The 12,441-nt window shown below is 46.7% G+C and overlaps 1 protein-coding gene across 5 annotated transcripts in view; it reads right to left on the reverse strand.

Annotated features, from left to right (window-relative positions):
• Window positions 1-5,253: 5,253 nt before the first annotated feature.
• Window positions 5,254-12,441, reverse strand: part of ETV6 (ETS variant transcription factor 6) — a 239,829-nt gene continuing 232,641 nt past the window's right edge. For all 5 annotated transcript variants that reach the window (XM_064591559.1, XM_064591558.1, XM_054507173.2 and 2 more), the window contains one exon: window positions 5,254-9,550. In XM_064591559.1, coding sequence (XP_064447629.1) covers window positions 9,445-9,550 — 106 coding nt within the window. In that variant the 3' untranslated portion in view covers window positions 5,254-9,444. The remainder of the gene's footprint in view (window positions 9,551-12,441) is intronic.

The raw sequence follows: 12,441 nt of genomic DNA on the forward strand, positions 1-12,441 counted from the left end.
AAGCCACATCACCTGTCTGAAACGGAAGGAAGCTTTGCAGGTAAGTGTAGAAGGGAAGTGGATCTTCTCCATGGCAAACGTCTCAGCCAAATGGCCTGGTCATGTCAAATTTGAGTCTGAGTCCACACCTTTCATGGGAAAACTTAGTGGTCCTCAAGGGTGGCTCTCTCTTGCATGTGGCCAGGTGCCCCCCATCATTGGCACTGAGGTAATATTTGAAGATGGCCGTGGTGGTGAATGCTGGGAGCATGGAGAGAATGAAGCATATACTAGCAAAGGAACTTTATTTGAGTGTCTGAAACCCTGATTTCACCTAAACAGGTTAAACCACAACCAAAATTTCTCTTGCAATAGAAAATCCTTGGTTTGGAGATAAAGTCATCTCTGGAGTGTTCCATAGTCTAGGTTTTCCTCAGGTGGGAATCAGTACTGGGAGCCTGTAAGGGAAAGGAAAGAGTTCCAAACTGAATTGCCCAAAGCAGATTTTGAATCCCTTGGAGAATTTGCATTCATCTACTGATTTGACTAACAAGCTCCAAGCTGATGCAAATGACATGTGCAGGCTTTTACTAGGAGGAAGAAACTGGGGGAGGGGAATGGCTTCCAGACTTCTAATCTTGGGGGAAGTACCTCTGGGAGGTTGGCAGAGGAAGGATGTTCTGACTTCCCAGATGGTTTTGCAAGGTAATCTACCCTATTTTGGTCAGGGTCTTGACTAAGGATCATATGTGTCTTGAGGAGGTCAAGTGGCAATTCAGTTGATTAGAAACAAAAGGTCAACATCCTTCAGCAGTTGTCAGTGGGTGATTTTCCCACTTGGAATTCCACAGAAACAGAATTACAGAGATGTGTAGTGTGTATGAGTTTGGGGGGAGGGTTTGTCAGGCATAAAAAAGGAAAGGGAACTCACATGTATGTGCTAGGATTGTCACACATTTTCTTCACTGAATCACTTCAGTGGTGCTTTGAGGAAAAGAATTCCTTTTTTTTTTTAAGAGTTTACTTATTTATTTGAGAGAGAGAGAGAGAGAGCAAGCGCAGGAGCAGACTCACCGCTGAGCACGGAGCCCGACGTGAGGCTCGATCCCAGGACCTAGAGATCACGACCTGAGCTGAAATCAAGAGTCGAACGCCCAACTGATTGAGCCACCCAAGCGCCCTGAGGAAAAGAATTCGTTAAGAAACCCGAGCCACGCTCCTTCAGTGAGTTGCTTGAGATAGTGATTAAATGGGATTAGACCCCAGCACAGATGCTGTTCTTCCTGTTGTTCCATGTGAAGATTCATCTCTGACTGGAAATGGAAGATTCTCCATTTGGTCAGGTGCATTTCCCTTGTCTAACAGAAAAGCAGGAGTCTAGCAGTGAGCAAGATGTCCAGGAGTGTCTCAGGGCCGGACCTTCTGGTTTCCCAAGCAGCTAGACTTCTAGGGCTTTATGATGTGGCCCCCTCATGTTCAGAGCAGTCCTCAAACATAATGCTCTAATTTCCCAGTCCCCAAACTGAACCCAAATAACATTGTTTTGTGCACCTATGAGCTGAGCCAGGACTTCCTTAGCAAGTGGGAGAAAAACAAAATCAAGGAAACTCGCAGACCAATTCTAAATAGAATGAAGCCTACACATTTCCTAGAGCTATTGAACTGAACAAAACCAGATCAAAATATTCTCAGTAAACCTGAGTCAAGGCAATATTTCCCTTGGGTTGAGTCCATTGCCACAAGTAAATATCACTGAGTGTTCAGGTGCTCTGCAAGGTTGAGAACTTGGCCCACTGCGGACACTGGGCAGGGGTGGAGGGGCTGGCTCAGACAGCTGTGGGTTGTGGGAGGGCTCCGATAGCCCCTCACCTGACCCAGCCTCTGACCCCTCCTCTGTGAAGTGATGGGGTTGCACTCATTCTTTGGTGTCCAACCTAAGACAGAATAAAACAGAAACAAAGGAAACTTTTCAGAAGGTAGTTTTTTTGGAGAATCTGGACATGTAGAACGGACACAGAGCTGTTCTGGGTGAAGAAGGGGGTGGTGGCTCATGGCTCTGGAGTAAAGTATAAAATTAATAGCAGGTCACGTTGTGCCAAGCACTTTTCTAAGCCCTTTCTCTGGAATACCCCATCTGCTCCCCACCACCATCCTTCTGAGGTAGGGACTATTATCAGCATGATCCCAGTGTTCCACTCGAGGAAACTGAGACACAGAGAGGGTAAGTGAGTTGCCTGTGGTCACACAGCTAGTGAGAGGAAGTGGGGTGGGACCAGCCATTCTGACTCTGCATTGGGTTAACCACTCCCCTCTGTTGCTCTCACAGCAGCTGGGTTGGGCACCAGCCTGCAAGGGATGTAACATCAGAATGGAATAAATCAGAAACTCGGTCCCAGCGAACTCAGGTCTCTCTGTCTCTCTGTCTCTCTGCCAGTGCTGCCTATCTCTGCTGCCAGTTTTGCTCCTCACGCAGCAGGTCATACGTTGCCACTGCAGACCCTCCCCCAGGCCTGAGGCCCCCCTGCCTAGAAATGTTGCTTTGCCTATAGCTGCAACCGGCTGGAGCTCCGAGACCCGACGATACAGCGCACAGGCTACTTACTAGGAATGAGTGATTTATTATGTAGTTTAAAAACCCTCTACTATGCCTCCCCAAAGGCTGCCCTGCTTCAGGAATTTGAAAAAGGGAAGGGAAGAGCGCATATGAACTGCAGAACAGCGAGAAGTGTTTTGCCAACACAACACACGGAAGAAGTACTTTTAAAACACACTTTGAAGGTGGTTTCATTCCAGCAGACACGGAATCCATCTCTATTTCTTATGTGTGGGTGACTGACGCTGCCCACTAATGAGTGGAAAGAGAACCGTCTTCCAAGATAGTCGTGGGTAAAGTACAAATGGGAGACTATGTTCAGTGCCTACGATAAATGTCTGATTTTGTACATAAAAGAGTTGCCTTTCCTACCGGTCTGCAGCTTGTCTTTTCATTTTCTTAAAGGTGTCTTTTGAAGAGCAAGTTTTAATTTTGATGAAGTTCACTTTGTCCAAATTTTTTTTCTTTTATGGGTTGCGTTTTGGGGGGTCATAGCTAAGAAACCTTTGGCTAACCCAAGGTCACAAAGATTTTCTCTGACTTCACTCCCTCATTCACTTGTTAAGATGCACATTGTGCCAGGGTTTTAAGGTCAACATCTTGGGCACTTTGGATGGAACATCTGCTCGTGTATCCTACTGTTTTGGAACGACAAGGATGTCATCATCAGCTTTCTCTCTGCTTACAGTGAGCATGATCGGTCTTTCTAGAGGCTCGAAGAGAGGCAGTGATGCCAGGAATTCCCATTCCTTACCATAAGCATGGTGGCCGTGAGGCGTCGGGTTAGGAGCACCAGTATTAAGGTCTAGTACACGAATAGCTGTCCCTTCACTTGACGAAGAGGCTTTTGATCATGGCGTTCACTCTTGTTGCTGCTCCAGAGAACAAGCAAACTCCTTGCAGAGCAGATTGGCCCCAGGGACTTTTCTGGGGAGGACTTGGCAAAGGAATGCACACCAAAGAGAGAGGCTAGTTCAGTTTTGCATTAGGGTCAGACTCTCGGGGCTTGATGGGCGAGAATGGATGTCTTGCTACCCAAGTGCGGTCTGAGGACTAGCAGGTGTTAGCGTCACTGGCAGGATTGGGTAGGGCATTGCTTGTTAGAAATGCCAAATTTCAAGCCTCACTCCGAGAGTAGGGTAGAAGAGCAAATTTTCTGCCCATAATCCCCAAGATGTAGATATTACTGGCAGAATCTGCTTTTTACCAAGATCCCAGTGACTCACAAGCACTTCTCAGGTTGAAGAAGGTCGAGTCCAGTGGTTCTGGACTCCCCTGCCAATACCCTGGCTGAGTGGTCATCTGGGCTCTGCTTAATAATGCCAGGGACAGATAGTCAAGGTCAGTGAGTAGATGAGAATCATCCTTTTATTTTCCTTTTTAGGTTAGGTTGGTTAGGCAGAGAAGTGGACATAAGTGAATAAGGAGTTGTGCTCTAATTTGCAAAGGGCAGGTCAGCGGCTAGAGCTACCTTTTAAAACAGCTCATCTTTACAGCAAACGGACTGCTGAAAAGATTTGGAGGAAGCTGGCAGATGACTTTGATATGTGGTTCTTTGTCCACTGAGCCCCCTTCCATAGTATATTTAGTATTAGGAAAAATACAGCATTACCATGTGTGAGTACTGTTAATGCAAATGAGTCAGCATCGATTATTCTGTGTACTTACAATTTAGAAGGCCACATAGTCTTCTTTATACCCAGATGAACAAACTGATTCTAGCAGTGGTTCCCAAACTTCAGCATGCATCAGAATCACCTGGAGAGCTTGTTAAAAAATTGCTAAGCCCTCCCCTCCCCGACCAAAGTTTTTGATTCAGTTTATGGGACAGGAACTGATCATTTGCATTTCTAGCAATTCCCAGGTGATGCTGATGCCGAGTTATAAAAACAGTAGCTTCAGATGCATTATTAGCACCTCAGGAAATATATAGACACTTACTCTTTGATACTGTGCTCTGATGATATGGAATATAGGGCCAGATATCAGCAATCCATGGTCACGGAAGACAGAGTACCCAGGACAACTTACATACAGAAATAATCTGATGGCTTTCAAACATCTACTTCCCAAACCTGCATCTGAGTTGCTAACAAGCGATTACATTTGCTTCGTTTTCCATTCTTTTAGTTTCTACCCACCTCTGATGGCAGACAGATAGTTCTGGTTGACTGCAGGATGTTTGATCGTGAAATCATAAGCACCTACTGGTTGGCCAGTGTCGCTGAGACATTCTGAGCATGGGGGCTCTGAGCTGGGTGATGACCTTCCAGGTCATTATGGTCCTTTGTGTAGTCCTGGGCCCTACCTCACCTGCAGGCTCACACCCATGATTGCTGTAGGATTAAGGAGCTGTTCTATTGTGGGAGGACATGGGAATCACCTCAGTCCCCAGTGAGCTGCTAAATCTTTGGCACAGCACGGGGCCCAAGCATCTCTCGTCGGGGCTCCTTCCGGCAGATTTCTCCACCTCTGGCAGATGCTCGGATTTGAACTTTCTGACCCTTCTGGTGCCGCTTGTCTCAAGACTCCCTGCAGACAGCTCTGTGACAGAGGCCGCCTGCCAGTGGAACACCAGCACTGTACTTTATTCTGTAATTGAGTGGAGACAGGATTTACCTCATTGGCGTACCTTGCCTGTAGGACTCCATTTCACATTATTAAAAACAGAGACTTGGTCCTTTTTTTTTTTTTATAAAAAATTTATTGAGATGATGCAATTATAGGCTTTTCTTTAAAAATTATTTGCAACTCACTGGCCCTGAGAAAAGGCATTTGTTTTTGTTTTTTTTTTCTTTTTTGTTACATTCATTTGATTCAGTCCCTTATAAACCCCACACCTCATAAACAACAAGAGATTAGAAATTAAACAAAAAGAAAAAAGGAAAAGAAACTCTAGATTCGTTCTGGTTTGCAGGTGGTTGCAGTCACAAAGAGAAATCTTCGAGAATGTTCACTTGGCATGTGTGAAAGATTCGGGGAGTTTGTAGTTGTTTAGTGTTGATGCAGATGGGGCCAAAGGAGTATCAGGTTAGTCTTCTGTGGTTTTTAGACAGGCAGGAATTATCATCCCCCTCCCCCCATGGCTTCCTTAGATCACTGCCTTCCTTCCAGACTTCTGCTCAGAAGAGGAGCAGGCTGAGTGGATAAAAACTTACTAGCACCGAACGCTAGGGCAAAAAACCCTGCCCTTTGTTTTTGGGTATTGCCCCAAATCTTTTATCTTCAGCTTCCTGGGTGGGAATGGGTCAAATGGGGGTATGGCCGGGCTGGATTCCACACCTCACTCTCCCTGGCATGCCCTCTGCTCCCAGGGCATCATCCTACCTCCTGGACACTCAGGTCTCCCTTCTGCAGAAGGGAGTGAACGTTTCAAAAATGTATTCAGAGTTGGAGCCTAGACAGTGAAAGGTGGAAACAGTGGTTACTTAGTCATTTAGGTGAATCCTGTCATCGCCATTGAAGTTTTAGCTAAAGCTACATTCTTATTTGGGCAAGATATCAGCGTAAAAAGACCCTGGGTCAGAGGGTTCCAAACACACTGTTGAGCGGAGAAAATCCATCAGTCTGTCATTCCTCTTTTTCTGTGGGGACGTCCCCCTCAAAGAAAGAAAGAAAGAAAGAAAAGAAAGGAAGGACTCAGGACTTTGGTGACGCTGCCTTAGGCCAGAGATCAAGTTGCCTTGGGACAAAAAGACTGTTCCCTCCACATGGCCAGAGCAGCCAATCGCCACTGCTTTCCTCTGATGGAGAGGAGGCAATGCAGTGAAGCCAAGATGCAGGCAAGAGAAGGTGCTAGAGAATTTCTAGCTGGAGATCAAGCGAGAGCGACCCCCCCCCCCCCCGACATAGCTGAAGGAAGCTCTCCCCGCTCCACGGTGCTCTTCTGCATTCTCCTTTCCTGATTTCTGATCTAAGCCAAGGAATCCCATGACAGCAGCAGGGAAAGGTCAACTATTCAGATCACAGACCTGCTTTTCATGTGGTCCCAGGTGAACGTGCCATCCTCCCCAGCACTTAGTGTTAAAGTTAAGAATTTCAGCCTGGATAGATTCTACAGGTTTAGCAGATGCTCTCGGGAGGGCAGGGGCTGTGCCCAATTCCTCTTTGAATCCCTCACAGTGTCTAGCAGGTGCTTCAGCCAAGTTTGCTGAGCTGAAGCAGGTATCTCTGGGGTCTGCAGTGTGTAAGCACCGTATCTCTGGTGTCAGCACTGCCCAGGTGTTAGCTCAAAGCATAAATGAGGAGGACTTTTGCCTTTAAGGGAATCAACAGGAAATTCTTATTGGTAATATCTGGGTCGGAAATAAAGATCATATTGGAATTAGCACCTTCTTTTCTTCAAGTGGCTGAAGGTGTCATCCTATCTTACATATTCTTGCAGGGTATTGCCTTAAATACAGAAGTCCTTGGGGCCAAAGGGAATTTCCCTCCATAATTCAACTGTAATATTCTTTGAACAGTAAGAGCCTGAGCCCTTCTATCTGGGTAAAGTGAACAGAATGAGATGTTCTAATCTAAGAGCGACATCATGCCCTGTCTCTGATTTCATAGTCACACAAAGGGCCTCAGTCAAAATCCACCCTTTCTCTTCAGCCCTTAAATTCAACAGCCTTCACAACACACCCGGTACTTGGCTTAAGATCTCCAGTTGTGATCCAATATCAGTCATAGAGGCTGGAGAATGTATCCCTGCATGCTGTCGATCGCTCCTGAAAGATATCTGTAGCATGCTGGGGTCCAGCTCAATTTCACCACCACTCAAGCAGACTGAGACCAAACCCTTCCTTCATCAATGGACCCTCCAGCCTCACACAGCAGGTCGTTGATCTGACCGCAAGCCCAACCTTCTGGAAGGTAGAGTTGGGGGAGCGCCTGACAGCAGAAGAGGCTGGCCACATCCATGTGTCTATCTGCGGTCTGATAAGAGGCAGGAACGGAGCACAACTGAAGAGCTTTGAAGGGCTCCCTGATTCCGGTGTCCTTGACCCACAGTCAATCTGTCCTTCCCTCCCCGCAGGCTCATGTCCTTGTCAGTAAGGCTGGGGTACAATTCCTCCTGCCTGTGTTGCTCCAACCCCCACCTGCCTGATGTGGTCGGAAGTGGCTTGAGGAGCTACCCAGAGCTCTGGCAGCCTCCCCCTAAGTGCTGCTGATGGTGATGCTGGGAGCTATGAGATGTTCACCCGAGCGAGTAGAGGAAACAGAGAAACAAGGAGGGGGTGCTTTGTAAGGCAGGTCTAATCTCTTGGATTAAAAAAGACTGTCCTAATACTGGATTCTGAACCTGGGAATGGGAGAGTCAATTCAGGTGGCTAGAAAAGGAAAAAAACAAACCAACCCTAAAACAGCTTTCTAAAAATATCTGTTATCATCAAAAGTACTAAGAGGTGGCACTTCCTCATTTTACAAGATACTATGGACCTGATTTTGAGGTGTAAAAGAGCCACAAACGGGTCCGTTCTGAAACACAGCTATGAAAGAAGAAGAAACAGGTAATGAATCTGAGGAGTTTCCTGTTTGCCCTGGCTTGGCAAACACCAGGAGCAAGTGACTGTGTACTCCAGGGTCCTCTCCTCTCAAATGCCCTGGGTCCTGTGGGGACCAGGAAACTTAAAAAAAAAAAAAAAAAAAAAAGGCTAGGAATTGGGGAAAAAAAAAATCAGGTGAGGGCATGAAACTGACCACAAGATGGCCTCGGGACGGAGCAGAGAAGACCTTCTCCCTCACTAGCCTTAGTCACCTCCGCTGGAAGCATAAATCCCTCCTGCAGCACATTTTCCACCTAGTTTCTGACCATCAGGCCCGTGGGGTCCTTTTGTATTTTCCACCTTGCGGAACTTGCAAGCTAATCCCATGATGCTGGGGCCTTGCGAATGACACAGACCCGCCTTCTGTCCTTAATCTTCCATCCTGCAGAACCACCAAGTCCTGGGGTTCTCACAGCCATGTGGGGGGCAGGGGCAGCCCGCTGGACTGGCATTTCTTTCTGGAGGACCGCAGCACCTGTGAGGTTTGGGGCCTCCCTCCGATGGGTAGCCAGATGCCGGGATGTGGGTTTGATTTTGCAGTGCCGGCTGCAAAGCGCCCAGACCACTGATGCCGTCTGGGTGTCAACAATGCTCAAGACTCTCCGAGAGGCTCAACTCTGCTAAAAGGCATCTGAAGCTCAACAGCAGGCGGGGAGGGAGGACAGACGGGAGGCAGGGAAGGAAAGAGCGAGAGGGAGAAAAAGAGAGCTCTCCTTTTCACTTTATCTTTTTTAAAAGCATCTTTTTTTTTTTTTTTTTTTTTCCAGCCAAGACCCAACAGCAACAGGAACAAACCTGATCCACATGGCAGGATAAAGAGGAACCTGAAACCCTTTGCAAGTGTTCTCTTTCCTGACCAGCTGGGCTTGCCGCACTTTGTGAGATTTGCAAAAAATAGATATATATAATAGATATATATTTCCATAGGAAAACAACCTCGGATGTCTTCCCCTGTATGAATGATGAAAAGTCAAACTGCATGGTCTTAAAAAAAAAAAACAAAAAAACCCCAAAAAAAACAAAAACGAAAACACCATGAAACTAACAATAGGTGGATGGGTGAGGGTGAGGAATTACAGATGGAGAGGTTCCACAAGAGGAGGAAAAGGAACCAGGAGTCCCAGGCTCGTGCCCTCGGCCAGAATTCCAGCCCCGCCTTCGCTGGGTGGTTTGTCTAAGGTGCTCTGGGGGCCCTCCCACTATGCGAGACAAGTGTCACTCCCACTTCCAGGTCTCTTCCGGTTCAGCTTGCAGTCCGTCTGCTCGCCACGCCTCCAGGGCCCTCATGGGCAGGGGGCCCCCGGCTGCTGACCCCCCTGCGGAAGCCGTGGCTTGGTTCCCTCAGCACTCGTCTTCTTGGTATATTTGTTCATCCAGCTCCTGGGACTCAAGGTGCTCCAGACGGTCCGTTCGGCCACTCATGATTTCATCGGGGGTTTTCATAAACCTTTGGAAGAGGAAAGGAGTCCAGAGATTACATTTTCCTCAAGTTTGTCCTCACCCTGGACTCTCAACTAAAAGCGAAAGCCCCATCACCTCAAAGAGCTGGAGAGCTACTGAACCCAGCCAGTAATCTTAACTGAGCACAAACTGGAAAGCCTGAAAAATGGCCAAAAAACTATCAAAAGAGTCTAGAAGACAGCACCCCTTGGAGCTGTGTAGTGCTTTCTGCATGGCCATGCGAGGGAACCCTGGTACAGCTCACTGGTCCGTGTCTCTTATTTTTAGAGAGTTAGATTTTCCAATGACCTCTGGGAGCTGTAGATCCATTCCCATCTCAGACTGTGAGCCCAGGGAATCATATGCAAAACTTGAATTTAACTCAAAGGACACAATTAAACGTTGAATGGAAAATTTTCATAACAGGGCAAGTTAGTGGTGCTTTTGGAAATTAGAAAGGCAAAAAGAAAGAATCCTTTTCACTGTTATCACTGATCCACCCAACATGCTAGCAATGAATCCCCATTAGTCTATCTTCCTCTGCAGCTGGGTGCATACGGCAAGCCTTATCTTCTTGTTGGAAATAACATCGGCGACTTGTATTGACCATGATTTCTCTGGTTCAGGAAGGCAGCCTGGGTGGAGACCCTGTGGCCTCACCGTGGGAGAGCCCCCTCCACAGTCCCACTCAGGGCCTGCACACCTTTCCCTCCCCAGACACTCTGCCCTGCCACCAGATGAACTGTCTGAAAACATACTTTTGCTCTCGTGACTCCATGTTCAAAAGCCTACGATGAGCACTTATCAGATAAAGCCAAGGACACACTCTTCGGCTTGCCCACCTGGGATCTTGGTCATCTCTACCTGGGAAACTCTGGGCCCCCGCTGTTTATGAACCCTTTACTCTAGCCTGGCCAGTCTTTTTTCTTATATAAATCATGGCTCATGCCTTCCTCCAAACCTGGCCTTCTCTCTTTACTCCTTTCTCTGAGTCCTGCCTCCTCATCAAAGAGCCACGTAATAGCACCAGTCCCTACTGAAATCTTCCTTCTTTCAATGCCCACAAATCCTGAAAGAGTACCCACAATTTAACACTTCACTTGATTATACACAAAGAAGGATTTTGTGGCAAGTCTGGCTTCTAACACTCATTTCCTCAAAAATGACCAACTCTCCTCACTAATAGCACTATTCTGTCCTTTTATATTGTCGAAAATCACTCTTGGAAGCCTATGAACTTTCCAACTACTTCTGCTTCCCTTTTCTGCCCTTTATTGCTGAACTTCTCAAGCACTATGATTTGTCAAGTCTGCAGTCTATCTTCTCCTTTCATCCCCTAACTAAAACTTCTCCCCACCATCTGAAGTCACTAACAATCTCCCGAGGCCAAATCCACACATACGCTGTATTCGGCGCTGCAAACTACCCCTTTCTTCTCTTGACTACTTTTCCATAATAAGGTTCTGATAGTCCACATCAGGCTTGTCTCAAGATACATTTATTGAAAGCCCCCAGAAGGTATAAAACAGAATTACATGAAATATAATCCTCTCCCTTCTAGAACCTCATGACCTAGTTGTGGGGAGAAGGACTTCACGCGTACAACTATTGCAAATGCAATGTGATTTAGGGCCAAGGGAATCCAAGAGATGATGGAGGAAGAGATCTCTGCGTGTTTGAGCAGTTGAAGAAGGCTGCATGAAGGGCAGGACACTTGAGATGGGCCTAGAAGGCATATATATCACAAAAAGCAAAAGTGAAAGGGATGTAGGTTTCCGGCACTGGGAATCATGTTAGTGTTGCAGGGCAGCTGGCTGGGTGCGTGATGAATTTGGAAGGCAGGAGAGTGGACCAGAGGCAGAAAGGATTATGAATTAATCTAGGTGTAAATCATAAAGTCTAGGCAGGGAAGCAATAATAATGCTTTTGCCCTTCTTACATCTCCCAGATTCTCATGAAAGTGCTTGTCATTGATAGCCTCTGACCCGGAAGCTGCTGGTTAGAAATCTTGGGAAATGCGGTTTCCAGGCTTCTAGCCCCGATGACACAGAATTCAGTGGAAGGACAATCTAGCACAATGACTAACCTGGATATGGGAAGAGTCACTGATAACTCCAATGTCAAGGTTGGCCACTTAGAACAATGGTGACGCCACTGATAAGTAACAAGAATTCTGGATGCGGGGAGAGGAGGTTTCTAGTACGCGAAGAAGGTCTGTCTTGAACATTTCATGTCGGAGATACTGATGTGGTATTTCAGGGGACATGTACTATGAGAGGCTCTTGGAAATTGAGATTTGGAATTTCAGGAGGATTTCAGAGCTGGATACAGTCTAACCACTAAGGTGATAAAGTGAAGCTGTGTATTGGGATCATTTCATCCAGGAAGAATAGGAGGACTAAGTTTAGGGTGAAGGATGAAGGGAAAGCATCAGCAGAGCCAGGGAAAGGAGGGTTCTTTTTTTTTTTACTTCAGTCCATTCTGTTTCCAATTCTTGAACAGCCTTTTCTGTTGTTTTTGAAGATCTCAATCGTTTTCCCTCTTCCTAAGCTACCATGGTTCTTGCTGCTAAAGTCCAGGTTCTCCGCTTTTTCCAGTCTATCCCAGCATGCTCATCTATTCATACCGAGTGTCACTTTCTACCTCCCAATCCGTCTCTCTAGCCCCATCCGAAACTCTTTTCTGTCCCACCTGCCAAACCCATAACCTAACGTCATGTGTGTTGATCCCACCTTCTCCCAGCCTTTCCTGGGTCTCCCCACGGCCATTACCACCAGTGTCAATTACCACCACTTCTACCTCTCCTGATTGGTCCTTTAGATCCCTTCTTCTTCCTCTTCTAATTCTTTCTCCTCTCTTGCATAGTACTTGGAATCACAATCTATGTGGTAGGTTAAA

This window comes from Mirounga angustirostris, unplaced genomic scaffold, assembly GCF_029215605.1.
Source record: "Mirounga angustirostris isolate CCGP_5_RB_7025 unplaced genomic scaffold, mMirAng1.0.hap1 SCAF_5, whole genome shotgun sequence".
Taxonomy (NCBI): Eukaryota; Metazoa; Chordata; class Mammalia; order Carnivora; family Phocidae; genus Mirounga; species Mirounga angustirostris.